The 22,049-nt window shown below is 45.7% G+C and overlaps 1 protein-coding gene across 8 annotated transcripts in view; it reads right to left on the bottom strand.

The window, feature by feature from the left end:
• SEPTIN11 (septin 11) overlaps positions 1 to 22,049 on the bottom strand; it is a 137,084-nt gene that overhangs the window by 82,087 nt on the left and 32,948 nt on the right. For 6 of the 8 annotated variants that reach the window (XR_009737077.1, XM_061420554.1, XM_061420558.1 and 3 more), the window contains exon 1: positions 15,105 to 15,296. The exons of 1 other annotated variant lie outside the window; for it this stretch is intronic. Coding sequence is in view for 6 of the 7 variants with exons in the window: in XM_061420554.1 (XP_061276538.1) it covers positions 15,105 to 15,131 (27 nt within the window). In the remaining variant the exon portion in view is untranslated. Of the gene's footprint in view, positions 1 to 15,104; positions 15,327 to 22,049 lie in introns of those variants that run through there. One more of the 8 variants, XM_061420556.1, reaches the window with a different exon arrangement.

The raw sequence follows: 22,049 nt of genomic DNA, 5'->3' as shown, positions 1-22,049 counted from the left end.
GCACAGCCCATGAACATGTGTATGTGGCCCACACAGTATTTTAAAATATTTGATTCAGTTGCCAGCATTTTCAGATGGGAAGATTGCACCTCAAATTCTTAAATGTCCATCTTCTTTTGAAAAATTGAAAACTATGACATCTCTAACACCCTCATTTCAACAGCTAAAACCAAGAGGTGGCACATGCTTGGGCATTTATAGTAATTTAATTGAAGAATCGGAGCGTTGTCCCTTTTGGTACTTTTTTTCTCTCAAATAAATGAACCAAACAATGAAGCTCCCCATGGTCAAAGATGGTTTGATGCACCAGTATCTCTCCCCTACTATCTCACCATGTCTCCCCCTTACTGTGTCTCCATACCATAAATAATTCACTCCAGGACAAAATTGAGGCCCGGTGGTTCGGATGGCAAAGAATCTGCCTGCAGTGCAGGAGACTCGGGTTAGAACTCTGGGTCAGGAAGATCCCCTGGAGAAGGGCATGGCTACCCACTCCAATATTCTTGCCTGGGAAATCCCATGGACAGAGGACCCTAGTGGGCTACAGTCTATGGGGTCGCAAAGAGCCGGACACAACTGAGTGACTAACACTTTAAAGACTGCTAGACTGCTAGTAAACTACAGTAAACCATGGCTCATAACTATTTTAAAGAGAACATGTAAGGTAAACTTCTATTTCTTATTAGTGTTATGGTTACATTAAATTTGACATTTTTCTAATGGTAATTAAGTATAAGAATGCTTGAGATCTAGATTATATGAATTTCTTTTTCAAGGCATGTTATTGCTAGATATGTTTATGTATTATAATATATATAATACATGAAAAAAAAAATAAAAGAACTTGCTACTCTTGCTAATCTTATGTCCTCTTTACTGAAAATAGTTGCTATATTCTCCTAATCAGGTCACAGTCATTTTAAAAGCCTTAATAGTTTGTCTCTATCCTGCATGAAAAGGACAGAGCAACTGATTTGACAAATCATTTCCCTAAATCTTGCCCTACCATGGATTCAAGTATCTCTTGTCAAGTGGAGATAAGGAGGCTCATTTCATGGGAGTATTATGTGCAAAATGGCATAAATCTTGACTCCTGGCAACATTTATATGTAGGGTATTAACCAGCTATTCACTGTCTCCACAAACCATGAGACAAAAAACTAACTGGACTAAGCAGAGATGTAGATGATGAGATCAGACAAAGCTCTTCCCTCCCTCCCAGGAATGTGGATAACAAAAGACCAAGGGAATACAAAGGGCAGACTCAGAGACAAGGAAGAGGAACAGCATCCTGTTGCAACACCGGGCTTGCAGTTGTTCAAAATGTTGCTAACATCTTTAATAGCTCTTCTAAAGCATATTATCTTTCTCCATCAAAGGACAGCTGAGCCAAGGCCTGGGAGCATTTCTGATGATACGAGATCCTTTTACCATCACAAATTCATTCCCCTTGAATCCTGAGATCATAAGTATAGGGTTCCAAATTTAGAATATACATATGCTGCACTCTATCCTAAGGAAGAAAATCATTATTAGCCCCTAAATTGAACTACAAACACACAGCAATAATTCTTGCTTTATGTTGTGAAGGAAAAATGCACTTTTAAGAATCATTGATGCCAGCACTATTTCCTTCAGTGTGTCCATATGACCAAAATGTGCTTGCGACAAGGGTTTCTTTTATAAACAGAAATATAAAAAACAAACAGGCATTTCCTGTAATAATCTCCACCAGTAACAGGCATCGATTTTCAGCCCCAAAGATACAATTTTCACAAATGACTTCTTCATACTCTTATAGAAACATTTCCCTCCAACAAGAATATCTGCAAAACTGCAAGCAGACTTAGAAATAATGTATCTGCTCTAACAGAGATCATAAGAATCTGGCATTTTGAAAAGTAGGTAGGCATGACAGAGGTCTGTTTAGTGAAAGCTATAGTTTTTCCAGTAGCTATGTAAGGATGTGAGAGTTGGACCATAAAGAAGGCTAAGGGCCAAAGAATTGATGCTTTTGAACTGTGGAGCGGAAGAAGACGCTTGAGAGTCCCTCGGACAAGGAGATCAAACCAGTCAATCCTAAAGGAAATCAACCCTGAATATTCATTGGAAGGACTGATGCTGAAGCTCCAATACTTTGGCCACCTGAGGCGGAGAGCTGACTCATCGGAAAAGACCCTGATGCTGGGAAAGATTGAAGGCAAAAGGAGAAGAGGGCAGCAGAGAATGAGATGGTTAGACAGTATCACTGACTCAACCGACATGAATCTGAACAAACCCCAGGAGATAGTTAGTGAAGGACAGGGAAGCCTAGTGTGCTGCAGCCCATGAGGTGAAGAAGAATCTGACATGACTTAGCAACTAAACAACAACAACACAAGGAGTGACTTAGCGCTGCAAGCTTTAACTTAGCAAATCAGTCCATCTGGCAAGTGTGACAGACAGCTCTGGGCTCAATGTGAGCTCCCATCAAGCTAGACTCTCTGCAACCAAGTGATGGGAGGAGACTGGGCTGAAGAAAAAGATCCTCACCTTCCTTTCCACCTTTTCAGATCCTATGACTCTATAGTGCTGCTGCTGCTGCACTGCTGGCATTCAATTAAGCTCAATGATAAATACCGTATGTGAACAATGTTGGACTGTTTAAATTACCCATGAACTCAAAGTTCACAGTAGGCACAGGTAAATAAGGCCTGGTACAGTGACTGTTCAATCTCTGGGCTCAAGCTTGGCTTTTTTCTGATTATGATAGTGATGACATGTTTCAAGCATACAAAACATAACACATCTGTATACTCATTACCTAGCTTCATCAAACCATAGCTTGTCCCATCCATATACTTCAAGTCTTTTTTTTTTTAAATCATAGATACATTTGAAGATCCCTGAGTACCTCTCTGATACCATTCCCCTACTTCCCCAGATCACCTTCTTAGTTTTTAAAACAAAATGAGATTGGACTGCACCTGGAATTTACTTCAAAATAGTTTGAGGGACTGATGGGTGGGGAAGAGAAGAGAAAAGAAGAACTAGATGAACTGAGACTGGTCTGGGTGATGAGAGAACATTACAATGAACACTTCCATCCCTACTCTGTCTATGATATTTTCTTCAACAAAAAAGTTTTCTAAAAATTGAGACAGACATCAGGTTGTAAATATCTCTAGACTATACTCCTAAAGGTTCACTATTCAGCGCAATAGCCACATGTAGCTATTTAAAGCAAATGAATTAAACCAGACAAAAAATTTAATTCCGTAGTTGCAACAGCCATATTTCAAATGTTAAACAGCAACCTGTTTAGCAGCTACCATACTGATCAATGCAGTAGGAGAACATTTCCATTGTCATAGAAAGTTCTACCTGACAGCACTGGTCTGCAGCCTAGGGTGGTATCTGGAATCTCTATTTGGTAAGAAGAGGTATAACCAATAGTCAGAAGACTTGGCCTTAAGATCATCAAGTCTGAGTCCTGATCCATCAAAACAGGGGCTGATGGGCTTGGATCAAGAATAATATCTAATCAAACTACCTCACAATGTTATTTCGAAAATTAACTTTCACCCATTGAAATCTTATCACAGGAAAAATGTATGCAATCGCACAACTTCAACTAGGACATCACTGCTGTCTGTGCAGTTGAGTTTAATGGCAAAGCCAATGTGCAAATTAGCAACATTTCAAATGCATATTTTGAAATATACATATATTTTGAAGACCCAAAAAACCAACAAAACTGAAAAATGATTCCAGTTTTAGTTTGAAAAAAGGAGAAATCACACATTTCAGCTTCCAATTTATTAAGTTTCTCCTCCAACTACCTTTATTTTAGAATAGGAAAACAACTTTTCACTTTTTAAAAAAAAACACTTAATTTTCTCATGGTTGGGATTAAAAATTAAATCAAATTACTGATGGAAGATTACCTAAGGTCAGTGGGAAGAATGAACACAAAAATCCAGGCTGATGACTATGGGCTAAGCTTTCATCTATATCTAATGAGGTAATTTCTTCTTCCCAGACAGACTGAGTACATCTTTATTTTTATTTATTTACTTTTTAATTTTGGGCTATGCCATGTGGCAGGTGGGATCTTCATCTCCCCAAACAGGGATTGAACCCAGAGCCACGGCATTGAGAGCACCCAAGTCCTAACCACTGGGCCACCAGGGAATTTCCCTTCAAAATTTTTAATCTCAGTGACAGGGAGCTCCATATGCCAAAAAAGATTTTTGGTTCTGGCTTGGTTTAGTGGGAAAATGAAAAGGAATAAGATTTTAACATCTTCACTCATGCATGGTACTGGCCCAGGCTCAGTGTCTGTTGACTTAATGAAACAGGGAAACAGGAAAGACCTTTGAGGAATAAGAAAACAAAATCCTTAAAAAAGAAGAAGTAACATTTAGCAGTATTCCTAACTCCGCAATATGCCTACATAAATCTCTGTTAGAGAAAGTCCCTGAGAATTCTCATCTCTCTCGGCTCTGACTGGGTTATAAAATCCAGTTTAGACTAAGGTCTCTTTAGCTTTAAAAGTCAGCTTTGGAACGGCAGCTAGTGACAACAAATTAATTATCAGTCATTTCAATGGCTGATCTTAATTTCATATTCTGCCTTAAGTTCATAAAATACCTTAGCATTCTGTTTTCTGAATCAGGAAAACTTGATTACCAGCAACTAAAAGACTTCTCCAGAGGGCCAAAGAGATAAATCTGTGCTTCAGGACCAACAAATATCCCCCAGGGGAGAAGTGATTCAAAGGTTGACTAAGGATTGGAAGAGTCTGAAAACAAAGAAGTACCTAGTCTCTGATTGCCCACCCACACAGAAAGTCAAACCACATCTCAGGGTAAGAGCAAAGGCGACAAGTTTGGTGAGATTTGGAGAATCAATCAGTTTGGCTTCTATGTTTCCAAATATCTCTTCCACATCAGAAACCACCTCTGAGCTAGGCTTCTACAAAGAGCCAGGATGATTTGAAGAATTATCCTCAGAACTCTCGGGTACATACATAAATTAATCTGGGCCCTTAAAATCGCCCAACATTAATTAATGAAAAACTCTTTCAAGAACTGCTACCTCATTTTTCCAATCTTTGCGGACAGTGTAAGCTCCCAAATTTCTCTTTGTCAAAAAGTTTTAAGCTTTGGCCCAAGTTCACAGCCCAGGCATATATCAAAAACACTTTTTCGTAGCCGAGTAATATTGTAAAATAGATAGCAAGTGGGAATTTGCTATGTGACACGGGGCGTTCAACCTAGTGCTCTCTGACAGCCTAGAGGGGTGGGATGGGGTAGGGAACGGGAGGGAAGTTCACAAGGGAGGGGACATATTCACAAGGGTCATAATCACAAGGGAGGGGACGTATTAGGTATACCTGTGGCTGATTCATGTTGATGGATGGCAGAAATCAACACAATATTGTAAAGCAATTATCCTCCAATTAAATAAATAAAAAGGGACATCATAAGGAAAAACAACACACACACACACACATCTTCCCTCATACATTCTGTGTCTAGTTTCTAGGTAACAAAATATATGTCACTGACTTGAAATCAGTATGATAAACAAATTACAGCACAAAGTAGGCTCCATACCCTCAGAAAAAGCACCTGCAAACTGGGGAGTGTGAGAATTCCATCCCAAGGATCTAGGGAGGAAAATCATAGAAAAGTTTAGGTGACGGAGAGGTCTTTTTCCTAAGACCAGTTTTTACAGAAGTTTGAAGTCTGACCTCTAGTTCCTAAGACCAGTTTTTACAGAAGTTTGAAGTCTGACCTCTAGTAAATAGTAAAAATCTGATAATAGATCAGTTTGTTGTGAACCTATTTTTTTTTTTTGATGTCCAGAATGCTTTGTTATGTTACAAAAGTAACATGCAAGCTCCCTCATCTGCATAAAGCAAAAAAAGAGACCCAAACCAGGAAACAAGGTGTTTTCGCCCAGTTTTCCCCAAAATGCAGAAACCTGAGACAAGAGCGTGTGTGCACGCAGCTATTTTGAAAAGGGATCCCAAGGAACAGGAGTGGGGACCTGGAATAGTTTAATAGGGAAAGAGGAACACCATCTTAAAGGATGGAGCCAGTCATTCCTGTGGGCTGGGGCCCACCTGGAGCCTCCGAGGAGCCCTATCGTGTTTCAGAATTGTCCAACTTAGTAACAGAAGAGAGAAGTATTTCTCTACCAGCTTGCATCCCCAGCAGTCAAATGTGGGCCCACGGAATGGTAACAACCTTGGATATCCAGATTTGTACATAGGTCAGAGTAGGTAAGCAGAACCCAAGTGGCTACAGCAGAAAAGCTTAGGGAAGAAAGCTGTAGAGATGAGGTCTATGCCTGCCAGAGATCAGCACAGCACAGCTGGAATTAAAATGGACTGCATTACTGAAAGCACCTGGTGTACTAACTCATTTAATCCTGTAAACCTTTGAGCAAGGTACTGTAATTATTTGGGGCTTCCCAGGCAGCTCAGTGGTAAAGAATCTGCCTGCCAATGCAGGAGATGCAGCAAACACTGGTTTGATCCCTGGGTCGGGAAGATCCCCTGGAGAAGGAAATGGCAACCCACTCCAGTATGCTTGCCTGGAGAATCCCATGAACAGAGGAGCCTGGTGGACTACATCCATGGGGTCACAAAGAGTGAGACACCACTGAGCGCGCACTGTATTTCTTTTACAGATGAGGACTGAGGGGTAACCTAAGGTCATAAAGGAGGTCAAATGGCAGAGCTGATACCCAAAGATTCTTCCAGCAGTCTGGCTCTAGAGCCCACATTCTTAACCAAAATGCTGCATACAGTCCTCCATCCAAGTGGTCTGCAGGGACCACATCAGCAGCTGGGTGAATCTAGATACGTAGTGCAGACTACACTAGGCTATTCTATATAAGGGGCTTGAGCATCCGCATATTTGGGGATCCACGGGGATCCCGGAACCAGTCCCCACGGACACCAAGGGACAACTGTACTAGTATCTCTCAGTGGAGAGAAAACAACACAAAAAAGAAGGGGGTCATAGATGTATTTAGAAACAGACAGGCCTGGGAAAAAAAGACTGATTTGGAAGCATCCTAAGGGAAATCAGCCTATCAAGCAGCTGAAGTCCTAATGGCCTCAAAACCAGTTCCCAGAGAGTACAGTCCCAGAGCTGGGGCCACGAGAGAGCAGCACAGAAGGTCTCTGAGAAGGTCACCGCCCATCCCTTATCTGGTGATGAGGCTACTTGGAAGTTCACTGTGAAAGAACAGGCACAGTCACACTCTCAGCCTTCAGTTCATCCTGGCTGAACACTTTCTCCCTCTCTCTTCAGTTTACAAAATCCAGCAGGAATCACAGAAATCAAACTGACCGAGAGAAATCACTACCGACAGGGAGACAATTTTACAAAATAAGGACACGTGGCTGTCCAGAAGACGCCCTGACTAGGAAGGGGAACGTATTAGTCACTCAGTTGTGTCCAACTCTTTGCAACCCCATGGACTGTAGCCCGCCAGGCTCCTCCATCCGTGGTATTCTCCAGGCAAGAATAGTGGAGTGGGTTGCCATTTCCTTCTCCAGGGGATCTTCCCAACCCAGGGATCAAAGCCAGTCTCCTACACTGCAGGTAGATTCTTTACTGTCTGAGCCACCAGGTATGGTGAAATCTCGCTATTGAACACCACCACTGGCCCTTCCTAGGCGAGGGTTGACTTCCCCCATCCCCTCCAGCTTGGCCATGTGACCAGCAGAGCCCCTCTGTGCAGAAGACTATCCACCTCCATCCTGCTGAATTTAGAAATGACCATTTATTTTGGCCAGTGAGGTTCACAGTGGAAGTGACTCATCTAAGAGCCTGGAAAGTCAGTTCAGGGTTCAGCCTGCCTCTTTCTCCTCTGCTGCCAGACTGGCAACGTCCAGAGGAGAGGACAGGACACTCCCTCAGCTGGGTCCAAGGGTCAGTTCAGCATGGAGCGGATCTCAGAGGAAGGAACAGACAGGGATTCTGCGTGAGAAACAAACCTCTGCTGGGTAAGCCACCAGATCTTGGGAGCAGTTTGTTTACCTCAACAGAACTGAGTCTCCCTGACCAACAGGTGTATGCATGTTGGTTAACAGCCATGGGTTCCAAAGCCAAGTTGTCCCACTAACTGGTTGTACCAGATCAGGTGAGTGACGACTTCTTTGTGCCTCAGTTTCCTTGATTACATTACTTCTTAGGAATTGTGAGGATTAAAAAAGAACTGTCTTGACAATAATTTAAACAGAAAACATTTAAAAAGTCAAGATGCTGCACAGGTTTCCTGTACAGAGAAGTTGTGAGTTAAGCCTTTTCCTTGCAACAGCAGGTCTGAGTAAATTTAATGGGCACCCTTAATGAGATTCATGAAGTTTATACTGGCATGAAAATGGTACACAAAGGGAGATGAATGAAAAAGGATTAAGTCTTAGGAGGACTCTGGGTTTTTTTTATTTTATTTTATTTTAGTTCTACCAATTTATTGCTACCAACCCATAACCCTCCACCCTCATGCACACATGCTCAGTCATGTAACCCCATGGACTGCAGCCCAGCAGGCTCCTCTGTCCATGGACTTTTCCAGGCAAGAATACCAGAGTGGGTTAGGACCCTGGTTTTTAAGACATGGGTCGGGAAGATCTCCTGGAGAAGGAAATGGTAACCCACTCCAGTATTCTTGCCTGGACAATCCCATGAATGGAGGAGCCTCGTAGGCTACATACAGTCCATGGGGTCGCAAAGAGTCTGACATGACTGAGCAACTTCACTTTCTTTCTTTCCTGTCTTCATAGGATCCAATGGGTTTTTAGTTTTCTTTACGGACAACACACAATCTGAAGTGGGAGGAGTCCCAGCATTCTCCCCACCCCACCCTTTGGGACTCAGTTGCTTCAGGTCTAAGACTTTAGTTCTGCCTTTTGAGGAAGAGCTCAATACAGATAACTAGACAGGGGAAGACCTGGTGATTCTGTTACTGGATCCCTCCCCCTCTCCCTGCCCTTCCTCAGGCTTCCTCTGTTCTTTAAGGGCTAGATTTGGCCACGAAAGGAATCAACTCCCCTGAACCTTCCCTGAAACCTGAAGAATTAGTGTTCTGAAGATTTTCAGTGTCTTCTATCAACCCAGTGCAAGAATCTGGGATACTGTAAGTTGTGGGGCGGCAGGATAGCATCGAAAATACTGGAAATGCTGTGTAGTCAATACCATGTCCCAAAGAATGTACCACAAACGTGATGTGATCTCTTTCCATCACCTCCCCAGCCTCCTATCTGTCTACCAATCCCCCATCTTGAATGCTGATGCCCCTGCTACACTGGATTTAAGAGGCTCTGCCTCACCTCAGAGCTTTGCACACGCTGTTCCCTTGGCTTGGAACACTTTTCCCCACCTCGCTTTCCTTGCTAAATCCTAGTGCTTATTCATCTGTCAGATAAATTTGATGAGAGCAGCAGGAACAGCATCTCAAGTACTCACATCATAACCTCAGCACCTGCACAAAGAAAGTGCCCATGAAATATCTGATAAAGCAGCTGGATTAGCCAAGATGAAGCCAGATAAAGCAAGAATGACTACTGATGCATTAGGGTGTTGAGAGTGGTTTTGTTTTGCCACTTTTAACCGATCTGTATTACAATGATTCTACTTCTACGAGGAAAAAAAAAAATTAGAAAGTAAAAAAATTCATAATTTCTTTCCAAAGGAATCTTAGTCATCAAAAGTAGACACATTTTATGTCTATTTTCACAACAATTTTAACATAATAATTTTTTTTTTAAAGGCAGGAATGAAGCTGCCCCCTGTCAGACACCAAAGATGCCCTTTTGGAGCTTGAAGTCATTGCTACTTCTCCAGTGCAGCCTGGCCCCTCCATCAATACATCACACTCTGTCCTGTGCCATCCTAGCCCAGCAGATAGACAAAGTACATCTACACAGCTCAACCTCCTGCATCCTTTGACTTGAGTGCCATGCTCACTCTCATTGGCATGGATCCAGAAGAGGTGGCTCTGATGCCTGGTCATTCAGGCAACAGACCTGATTTCTACCTCAGGCCAGGCCTGAGACAATGCAAACTTGCTTCTTAGAGCACTAGGATTCTTTTAGAAACCTGTTTCACCTTAGCACCAGTTCTGTTTCTCTTTGTTCAACAGCAGCTGCACTGATGGGCTGCCAACAGGCCTGAGTCGGTAGAAGAGGTATTATTTAGTTGGAAGGGAGTTTTCTGTCAATCTGGATTAAAACAAACTAACAAACCCAAAACAGAAGCGGTATCAATTATATTGCAAAGTAGTTCTCCTTGGGAAAAAGGATAGAAGCTTTAGATCTACTGGGTCTTTGTTTTAATAATGGTTCAGCTTGGCTGACCCCGGGTGAGACAGTCTAACTAAGGCTATGAAAGACAGTTCCCCCAAAATGATAAAATGCAAGAGCGGTCCCTACCCTGCTCCTCCCCCAACCAAGTGTAGGCCCTGTAAAGAGAAAGAGAGGCACAGAAAACTCTGTAGCTGGCTCCACAGGGAGTCAAAACCCAAGCATCACTATCAGTTGTGGTACCATCAATGAGTGGCAATAGACACTGAGTCTTCTGGTAATTAATCAAAGCAGGCCATCCAAATCATTCATTCTTTTGTCTGGACACAGACATACGGTGGCCCCTGTGAAAGCACTAAGCATCTGTTTCCTTCACTATATGAACCTCCAATTAGTCACATAGGGTCTTCCCAGGCACATAGTTTGGTTTATTTATTTTTTACATATATCCCCCCTGTTTTGAATTTCCTTTCCATTTATGTGACCACAGAGCACTGAACAGAATGCTATACAGTAGGTTCACATTAGTTATCTATTTTATTGTTGGTGTGGTTTAGTTGCTCAGTCACGTCTGACTCTTTTGTGACCCCATGGACTGTAGCCCGCCAGGCTCCTCTGTCCATGGGATTTCCCAGGCAAGAATACTGGAGTGGGTTGCCATTCCTCTCTCCAAGGGATCTTCCCAACCCGGCGATCAAAAACACGTCTCCTGCACTGCAGGTAGATTCTTTACCACGGTGTATATATGTCAATCCCAATCTCCCAATTCAACAGTTTGGTTTCTTAGTAACAGTTTATATGGTACGGGTTATGCTTGCTGGTATAAACCTCAAAAAAATGGATGAAAATAACACTCTAAGTACTGTTATATCAGGACAATGGGATTATGAGTAGCTTTGGTCTTTTAATCAATTACTTGGGTCAATTTTTCATTGTGATGTAGAGACATCATTTCTAAAGATTTTTTTTTTTCATTTCTAAAGATATTTTAAAAGACAGAAAAATATTCCACAGCTTTCAAAAGATTTACTCCTTCTGCAACAACCAGAGAACTTCATGTAGGGGCCACATCCTCAAGTCATAAAAATGGCAATTTTACAACAAGGGAAAATAACTTTTCACTGCCAGTCCTCACCCTCCGGCTGAAGACAGACCATATCTTAGGAACTGCCTATAATAACCCTCAAACAGATAACACTCAAACAGATAAGATCCTTCACCTGCATCATAGCTATTCACTCAGCAATAGGCACATGATTTCCTTTCTCCCTAAATGGCTTACATACTCTGTTGAAATTTGTTTCTATAATACACACGGACACTAAATCTTTCAGAAAATAAAAGCTCTAGGTAAAAAGGAATTTCTCGGTTGTCCACTACTGTATCCCGAAAAGTACTGGCACAGAGAAGGTGTTCAATAAACAGTGTTAAATGAGCTAATGAACAAACATGATTTTCTATTCCTTTGGGTACAGTGAATAAAACAACAATTAAACTTGTTTCTTGAAAAAGTTTCTTGATATCATAGAGGACTCTCCACCACTGGAAAAGTTTAACACTTCTATTAGGGATAACGCAGAAAATATTTCTGCATTGCAGAGGAGGCTGAACCAAATGACCTCTAAAACCCCTCTAAACCCCCAGACCCTATAACTTGATGAACACCACTGGGTAAGAGGATCAGTTACTTAAAGCCTCTTCCCAGGTAGAGTGAATTACCATGCTCTGATTAAAATAAAGATAATAGCTGCCCTGGGACTTGGATGCCAAAATACTAACTCATCCAAAATGTGGACACATCCCTAGGGAAGAAATGCTCTTGCTAATCACCAGTCACACTCTGGAAACAGCAGATGTGCCTCAGGGGCCTCTGAGACCCTAATACAAAAACCACGCTTGGGAAAATGGCGAAGCTAGGGGTCGAGATCAAAATGGAAATAAACAGACTCACACCAGACTGAAGCTCCTGTTGCCCAGCCAACAATAAATCCACTTGAGACGTCTCAATTTAGCCTTGAAATTAAAATGGATATAACTGAATATAACCACTTCAGAAGACAGAAAATACTACCTCTGATATGTAAAGATTCTTGCTCAGTAAAATGTCATATTTACTTGGGATATCAGATTAAGATATTCAAGTCCAAGAATGTCAGTCTCAAGCTGAGAGCAACTTATTTTGACTGAAGTTTTCTTCAATCTGAACAGAGGCAGTTTGTAGGAAAAGGAGATTTGTTCATGGTTTCCTAAACAACTTAAAAAAACAACAACTAATTCTAAAGGAGTAACTGAGGACATTCCATTCACAATCAACTTTGGAGTAATTCTTTTCTCTCAACGCACCCTTCCCTTCTTTTGTTCAAATCACAGACTAGATAAGGGAAAAGGAGGGGGCAGCGAATTCTACCATCAAGGACTCTATATGAGACCTTGGGGCTGGGTTTGGAGAATCTTTTGCATTCACTGGGGTTGTTTTGAAGACCTAAGTGCAAATACTACACTAAGACAGTACCTGAATGAACAAAGTGAAACCATTCAACAATTCCTTGCAAGTTGCATGAAAAGACTTTGTAACTTTGTAGTCAACTCCTGATCACCCCTACCACAACTTGATCCAAAAAAAAGTCCTCTGTTTTCAAACTGTAAGTAATTTAATCTTAATTCTAGTGACAACAGGGAATGTGCAGAGAAAGCAGGCACCTCCTCTGTGCACATATACTTTGTAAAGTCGCCTCTGTTTTTGAATGAGCAAGGTCTTACACAAGAATTCTGAGGGATTAAGTTCACATCTGGTTGGCAGACCTGGTGTTGGATATGATTACGGCCACACAACTGAGTCTTAAATCCACATACTGTTCCTATTTAGCTGACATATATGAACTAACTAATTTATAGAAAATGTGCAGCAAATTATTTCTTCCACCTCCCCCTTGCCCCAAGAATGCACCAGTAATAGGTGTCACTGAAAGACATCCTCCCCCTACACACACAGAATATTTGCATTCCTAGCCACTGTCCAATTATCTTGTTATTTTAGTTATCTGAATCACTGCTCTGGAAATGAGAGAGAGAGAGAGAGAGTGTGTGTGTGTGTGTGTGTGTGTGTGTGTGTTAGGGAAGGGGTTGGGGTAGGGGGATGGGGGCAGTAATTTAACCAGATGAACTTGACCTCTCTGGACCTCAATTTTCTCACCAGAAAAATAAAGGGATCAGCCCAGAGACTGCAAATTCCCTCAGTAACAACAATCTATGACCACTAATTATCAAGAGGAGACCTGAATTCTTAAGAGTATGTCATTAAATATTAGAGTTTAAAATGCCTACAAGACCCACAGTTACGCTTCAATACGACCACTGCACATGTTCCGAGGGTGGAGAATACCTTTGAAAACATCTCTGGCAGCTGAACCACCAAACCAGGTTAGAACCCGGAGAGGGACTCCGCTAAATGATGGGGAAGAGGTGCAAAAAGAGAGGGTATCTGGGGGAGGAGTTGCAAGAAGAGCCGGGGCGGGCGGTGGGGCTGGGAGGGTGGGGGTAGGATCTGAGAGCACAGTCTTGCATTTTGCACTTCTGGGCTTTCAGAGCTTCCAGGATCTCCCGGAGACTTGGGTCTATATACCTACAAACCCTCTGCAGCCACCACCTGCAGCTACACAGCGGTGAGCAGGCGAAGAAGAGGAAAGGAACAGGCGGTGACAGAGCGGGAAGAGCCTCTCTCAGAGAGCCCACAAGCCCATGGGACGAAAATGGACTTTGAACAGCGACAAAGAAAGGGGGAAAGAGAAAGAAAACGGACTCCGCCTTCCCCACCCGGCTCTTCTCCTATCAGTAAAAAAAAAAAAAAAAAAGGGGGGGGGTGGGGGGGGAGGCCGCCGCCGCCCCTTCCCTTCGCCCTTCACCCGGGATGAGGAGCCCGGCTGAAGCCGCGCCCTTGAAGTCCCGCTGCCGTCCAGGCCGGGTCCGGAGTCGCCCACTGAGCCCTGCACCCCCCGCCCCGCCCGCAAACTCGCGGCCTGAGCATCCCCTTCCCTCCCTCCCTCCCCGGCTCCCTCGTCCCAGTCCCGGGGCACCCGATTCTCCACGCACCCGCCATCCCTTCCTCTTCCCGCGCCCCCGCCTCCGGCCTTCCAACCGCAGAGCGCTTTAAGACTTTCACCCATCCGGACAAGGGGGCCCTTTGAAAACTTTGTCTGTGTATCTAGGGCTTTTGTCCACATCCTGGGCAGGGCCCGGTTACCGGCGTGGGTGCCGGAGGGTGTCCGGAATCTCTGAAAGCTGGGGAAGCCACCACGGAAATCCCTCTCCTTTATTTTTGAGCCGGTTTCTTCCACCCTAAGACACGGCGCTTGGACTAACAATTCCCACGCCCTGGTCGCTCCTCGGCGCGGGGGAGCCGGGAGGAAACCCCCGCACCCGGCGCCTTTCTCCACCGCCACCAGAGAAAAAGTGTGCGCGGGGAGAGGGAGGCCGAGAAACACCGTGGCCAAAACGACCCTGTTAAAAGAAGAAAAAAAAAAAAAACCAGGAAAGGGGTCCTTTTTTTCCCACATCCCCAGAACCGGGGCGATCCACAGTTGCATCACGTAGTAGCCGAGCCTCCCGGCTCCTCGCCCTCCCCTTCGCCCCAGACGCGCGCCCAAATTCATGCACACTCCCAGAGCCACCGCCGCAGCCGTCCCGCGCCCCCGCCCCGGCCCCCGGGGTCCCGGCCGATACCCTCCGGCCAGCGGGAACCCCCCACCCCCACCAGCGCCGGAGGAGAGGCGGACGAGGAAAGCGAGGCCCCGGCACTCACAGATGGTCTCCCCACGGCTACGGCCATCGCGGCGGCGGCGGCTCTGGTTGCGCCCGGTTGCTCTCCGCCAACACTAGCGGCTGCTGCTCGGGCTCGGGCTCCGGCTCCGGCTCGCCACCCCCGCGCCTCCCTGGCGGCTGCGCTCTGCTTGCGCCCAGCTCCCGCGCGCCACCAGCAGCATCTACTGCCCCCACGCCGCCGCCCCTCCCGCTTTATTAGAGCAACATGGCCACCCGCCTGGAAGGGACCATTTGCTTCCCCAGGAAGGGGTGTGAGCCGGCGCGCCCAGGCTGAGGCGGTGGGAGGGAGGAGGATGGGCGGGTCTCCAGCCCCGGTCAGCCAGCCCTGGCCGTCGGGCTCGCCCTCCCCGAAGGGAGCGATCGGCTCCGAAAGGACCCGCTCCAGTGCCACCCGGAGCACCCTCCAAGCCTGTGCGTTGCCCGCCACCCCCCGTTCCACCACGTGCTGGAGTCCGAGTAAAAGCCTGGGCGCAGAGGTCCCAGCCCTGGGTCCCGCCACGCGCTTCCCCAAGCTGGTAGTTGGAGCGCCTGCGGAGAGGGAGACGGGGCCCTGGGGCGAGACAGGTCCACGCGGACAGCATCTCGCCGAGAGTTAGCCCCATGGCAAGCACGCCCTCCTAGGAGGAACAGGCTTGAAAGGGGAGTGGGTCACTAGGGAGAGCGGCGGGCGACCGAGGTGGTGTTGGACAGACCCATGCGAGGGGAGAGTTGCCCCTCCACAAGTCTCTCCTAAAGGAGAGACTCAAATGCAGGCAGCTGGAAGCTGTCACTGTAGCGTGCGGCCGGGTAGGCGACCCCACCGAAGAGGAAGAGGCCGGAGTAGTTGCAGCCGTGCACCGCTAACCACCGCCTGCCAGAGAGGAAGAAAAGGACGCCCCAGCCGGAGAACGAAAGCAGCTGCTGACTGCCCTAGAGCGTGGGGGCCGAGGCCTCCCCTGGGTGTAACCGGAGAGCTGGGCACAAGTGAGATCGCTGGAGACCCGACCCCACGACCCGGAGGCGGGCGCGCGGGGCGGCGGCGGCGCCAGGCGGGTGACCCTGGAGCGGGCGCGACTCTGAGCGCGTGGGACTGGAGACTGCTTTGCGGTGGGGAAGGGTTTTTCCGGGAGGTGTTGGAGCATTGCTGCGTGTCTGTGCTGCGGGAAGAACGGCAGAGTCCCGCTGCACGCGGGGTGGCGCGGCGCCTCGGCCAGGGCTGGAGTGGCGAGGTGGGGCTGGGGTGGCGAGGTGTGTTTGGGGTGCTGTAGATTACCGCGGCCCCTCGTGGAGTCGCGGTGGCGGGGGTGGGGGGGCCCTGACGACACGGTGATCGAGGATAGCGACCGGTGGGGGAAAGGGAAGCCGCTGGATCCTAGCGCAGGGAAGGTGTGGTAAGGCTGTCTGTGATCAGCCCACGGGATTGCGCCCTTGAGGAAATCCTGGGCCTATTGAATTAGTTGAAAAGACAAACCGCCTCTTCAGACTGGGGCGCCTCAGAGTCTGAGCTGAGACTTCAACTACCCGGGTTTCTCGGGGCCTTGGGTTTGCCGCTCCAGCTGTCTCTGCCCCCAAGGGTGCAGGATTCAAACTGGCTGCGCCACCTTTGCCTAAGTGTTGAGTGAGCTCTGGGTGCGCTTCCCGCTGTTACGAGACAGACACTGGGTTGTCCCGGGAGGGGTTGAGGGGCTAGAGACAACCCAGGCTGAAGTCCATCCGCAGGGTGCCCATGGGACCGCCGGGAATGAGAATACGATGAAAGAGCTCTCAGTGAAAGGGCTTCCCAGGTGGTTCAAGTGATGAAGACCCCGCCTGCCAATTCAGGAGCCACTGTTCCATCCCAGGGTGGAGAAGATCCTCTGGAGGGAGAAATGGCAATCCACTCCAGTATTCTTGCCGGAAAAATCCCACGGACACAGGAGCCTGGCTGGCGAGTGAAGGTGAGGTTGCAGAGAGTTGGACACCACTGAAAACACACACACTGGATGAAAGAAAGATGAGCAGCTCCTGTCTGTAGCCCAGACCCTGAGAGCACAAACCTCTTCAGTTCTGACCAGTGTCTTCCCCTAGGCTTCAGATCTTTGTAAGACAAGACCACCAATTTATGTCAAGCAGACATGAGGCACCCTAGGTACTGAGTTAGGATTACCAGGTGCATGGGTGCTGTGCAAAGGGAGGGGGAAGAAATACTTAATCCGCAGCTCTTTGTGGTATATGGACATTGGGTTCCTTCTCCTGGAGGGAGGATTTAAGAGCAACACTGCCCTGAACCAGAGGGCAGGTCCCTCCACAAGCTGCCAACCCCATAAGGGCAGCCGCAAACCAGCCCTCCATTTTGTGTTATATTGACCAAACCAGACTGCAGGGTCTTATTAATTGTTTTTAATTTTATTGACTTATTTTGTTTGCAAATGCTTATATTGAAAGGGGCCAAAGGTAGCTCAGATGGTAAGGCGTCTGCCTACAATTTGGGAGACCTGGGTTCGATCTCTGGGTTGGGAAGATCCCCTGGATATGGAAATAGCAACCCACTCCAGTATTCTTGTCTAGAGAATTTCATAGAGAGGAGCCTGGTGGGCTATAGTCCATGCGGTTGCAAAGAGTCAGACATGACTGGGCAGCTAAGCATAACAACAACTACAGCCTGACTACCTAGATTCAAAATCCTGGCTTTACTGTTTGACAGCTGTGTGACCTTGGGCAAATTACTTAACATTTCAATGCTTCAATTTTCTCAGCTTTAAAACCTGTTTAGTGATCAGTCCTTCCTAATAGGGTTGCTAAGGGCTTAGATTACCTTTTTAATTCTGCCCAGCACTGTGCTAGCAACTAAAAAACTATTTTTTAATGAGGATGCCTCTCTGGCTCTTAACCAGTACATAGTCTGCTGAGAGACAGATGTTGAAGAACTCTAATAAATAGGCCAAAGCCTAGAAAAGATATTCGAATTATGGGATTTTAAAGCATAGAAGGAGCCATTCACTCTGCCTGTCAGAACAGGAAAGGCTTCACCAAAGAAGTGGAGGGGAGAGGGCAAGGAAGACATTCCAAACAAGGGATGAGAATGAGCGAAGAGTCAGTGGCTTCAGGGGTAATGATGCTGTGGCGAGGATAGGTATTGGCATTTGCTAGTACATAGGAGCGTAGAGGGAGCCTGGTAGAGTGGGGAGCACACAGCACTCCATATTATCACTTACCAGCTTTGTCACATTGAGCATGTTAGCCTTTCTTCATCTCATTTTTTTCCTATTGCAAAATAGGGTAGTAACAGTGAGTCCTGATGCAGGATATCCATGTTCCTGCCCCCAAGAGAGCCTGAATGTAAAGGGCTTTCTTTCCCTTAGGTTCAGTTAGCTGAGTTCGGGCAATGGGGAGCAACAGCAATACAGCAGAGGAGTCTGGTTACTTATTCCTCTAGGCTCCTTTGCTATGGTGTGACTGCAAGCTGGCTAATTCTGAAACTCACAGTGACTAGGTTTTTCTAGGGTAACCCAGGGTAACCTGGAGGAAGAATGGCAATCCACTCCAGTATCCTTGCCTGGAAAATCCCATGGATGGAGGAGCCTGGTGGGCTGCAGTCCATGGGGTCGCTAAGTTCAAACTTTCTGGAAACTTTTGAGACTGAAAAACAGCATTGGTACCATTAGTAACTACACTAGAACAATAGGCAAAAACCAGGACTTATGGTCACCCTAGCTATTATTATAAGATGTTATTAATTGAAAGATGATCATACTAATACACATCTTTTACTGGACTATGAATGTCTCAAGGCAAGAGTGCTTATTTGTGTTACATGAAGTCTGATATATTCAGTAAATGTTGAGCTGTATTAGAATAGAGATGAGACTATTCCTTCTCCAGGGGATCTTCCTGACCCAGGGATCAAACTGCATCTCTTACATCTCCAGCATTGGCAGGTGGATCCTTTACTGCTAGTGCTACCTGGGAAGTCTGCACACACCAAGTCTGATACATTCAATAAATGTTGAATTATATTGGAATAGAGATGAGGCTCGGAGAAGGCAATGGCACCCCACTCCAGTACTCTTGCCTGGAAAATCCCATGGACGGAGGAGCCTGGTGGGCTGCAGTCCATGGGGTCGATAAGAGTCGGACACGCCTGAGCGACTTCACTTTCACTTTTCCCTTTCATGCATTGGAGAAGGAAATGGCAACCCACTCCAGTGTTCTTGCCTGGAGAATCCCAGGGACGGGGGAGCCTGTTGGGCTGCCGCCTATGGGGTCGCACAGAGTCGGACACAACTGAAGCGACGCAGCAGCAGCAGCAGAGGTGAGGCTAGGGGTTTAAAAAACCCGTTATTGCCATGCTAAGGATTTAGAAAAGATTTCCTGATGCTGGGAAAGATTGAGGGCAGGAGGAGAAGGGGCGACAAAGGATGAGATGGTTGGATGGCATCATCAACTCAGTGGACATGAGTTTGAGCAAATTCCAGGAGATAGTGAAGGACAGGGAAGCCTGATATGCTGCAGTCCATGGGGTCACAATGAGTCGGACACGACTGAGGGATTGGACAACACAAATACAGACAGAACGTAAATTAACAGTTACTCGGGACTGATGTGGTAGAGAAGTAATAACTAAGTAATATCTAAGGGGTATGGGATTTCTTTTTGAAATGATAAAAATGTTCTAAAATGTATCATGGTGACATGTAAGGTTCCAGTTGTTCTGTTCTGTATCAGCAGTAAGTATATTCAGTTTTTAAGTTTTTAGTCATTCTAGTCATTTTTCAGTGGTACCTCAGTGATCTTTTAATTTGCATTTCTCCAGTGACTAATGGTGTTGACAGTCTTTCCATTTGCTTATTTTCCATGCATATACCTTCTTTGGGCTTCCCCAGTGGCTCAGACAGTATAGAAACTGCTGACAATGTGGAAGACTGTGGTTTAACCCCTGAGTTGGGAAGATCCCCTGGAGAAGGGCAGGGCAACCCACTCCAGTATTATTGCCTGGAGAATTCCATGGATAGAGGAGCCTGGTGGGCTCCAGTTCATACGGTCGCAAAGAGTCAGACTGAGTGACTAACACTTTCACTTTCATACCTTCTTTGGTTATGTGGGGTTTTTTGCTGTTTTTTTATTAAACTGAGTTATTTTATTGTTTATTCTTATGCTTGATGTATGTTTTACACATATTTCTATGGTTTGTCATTTCATTTTCTTCAGTTCAGTTCAGTTCAGTCACTCAGTTGTGTCCGACTCTTTGCAACCCCATGAATCACAGCACGCCAGGCCTCCCTGTCCATCACCAACTCCCGGAGTTCACTCAGACTCACATCCATCGAGTCAGTGATGCCATCCAGCCATCTCATCCTCTGTCGTCCCCTTCTCCTGTCACCAATCCCTCCCAGCATCAGAGTCTTTTCCAATGAGTCAGCTCTTCGCATGAGGTGGCCAAAGTATTGGAGTTTCAGCTTTAGCATCAGTCCTTCCAATGAACGCCCAGAACTGGTCTCCTTTAGAATGGACTGGTTAGATCTCCTTGCAGTCCAAGGGACTCTCAAGAGTCTCCTCCAACACCACAGTTCAAAAGCATCAATTCTTTGGACGCTCAACTTTCTTCACAGTCCAACTCTCACATCCATACGTGACCACAGGAAAAACCATAGCCTTGACTAGATGGACCTTTGTTGGCAAAGTAATATCTCTGCTTTTTAGTATGTCATCTAGGTTGGTTATAACTTTCCTTCCAAGGAGTAAGTGTCTTTTAATTTCATGGCTGCAATCACCATCTGCAGTGATTTTGGAGCCCAGAAAAATAAAGTCTGCCACTGTTTCCACTGTTTCCCCGTCTATTTCCCATGAAGTGATGGGACCAGATGCCATGATCTTAGTTTTCTGAATGTTGAGCTTTAAGCCAACTTTTTCACTCTTCTCTTTCACTTTTATCAAGAGGCTTTTGAGTTCCTCTTCACTTTCTGCCATAAGGGTGGTGTCATCTGCATATCTGAGGTTATTGATATTTCTCCCAGCAATCTTGATTCCAGCATGTGCTTCTTCCAATCCAGCGTTTCTCATGATGTACTCTGCATATAAGTTAAATAAGCAGGGTGACAATATACAGCCTTGACGTACTCCTTTTCCTATTTGGAAGCAGTCTGTTGTTCCATGTCCAGTTCAAACTGTTGCTTCCTGACCTGCATACAGATTTCTCAAGAGGTCAGGTCAGGTGGTCTCATCTCTTTCAGAATTTTCCACAGTTTATTGTGATCCACACAGTCAAAGGCTTTGGCATAGTCAATAAAGCAGAAATAGATGTTTTTCTGGAACTCTCTTGCTTTTTCCATGATCCAGCGGATGTTGGCAGTTTGATCTCTGGTTCCTCTGCCCTTTCTAAAACCAGCTTGAACATCTGGAAGTTCATGGTTCACATATTGCTGAAGCCTGACTTGGAGAATTTTGAGCATTACTTTACTAGTGTGTGAGATGAGTGCAATTGTGTGGTAGTTTGAACATTCTTTGGCATTGCCTTTCTTTGGGATTGGAATGAAAACTGACCTTTTCCAGTCCTGTGTCCACTGCTGAGTTTTCCAAATTTGCTGGCATATTGAGTGTAGCACTTTCACAGCATCATCTTTCAGGATTTGAAATAGCTCAACTGGGATTCCATCACCTCCACTAGCTTTGTTTGTAGTGATGCTTTCTAAGGCCCACTTGACTTCACATTCCAGGTTGTCTGGCTCTAGGTGAGTGATCACACCATCGTGATTATCTTGGTCGTGAAGATCTTTTTTGTACAGTTCTTCTGTGTATTCTTGCCACCTCTTCTTAATATCTTCTGCTTCTGTTAGGTTCATACCATTTCTGTCCTTTATCGAGCCTATCTTTGCATGAAATGTTCCCTTGGTATCTCTAATTTTCTTGAAAAGATCTCTAGTCTTTCCCATTCTGTTGTTTTCCTCGATTTCTTTGCAATGATCGCTGA

Source organism: Bos javanicus, chromosome 6, assembly GCF_032452875.1.
Source record: "Bos javanicus breed banteng chromosome 6, ARS-OSU_banteng_1.0, whole genome shotgun sequence".
Taxonomy (NCBI): Eukaryota; Metazoa; Chordata; class Mammalia; order Artiodactyla; family Bovidae; genus Bos; species Bos javanicus.
This window is presented reverse-complemented; position numbering and strand designations above follow the sequence as displayed.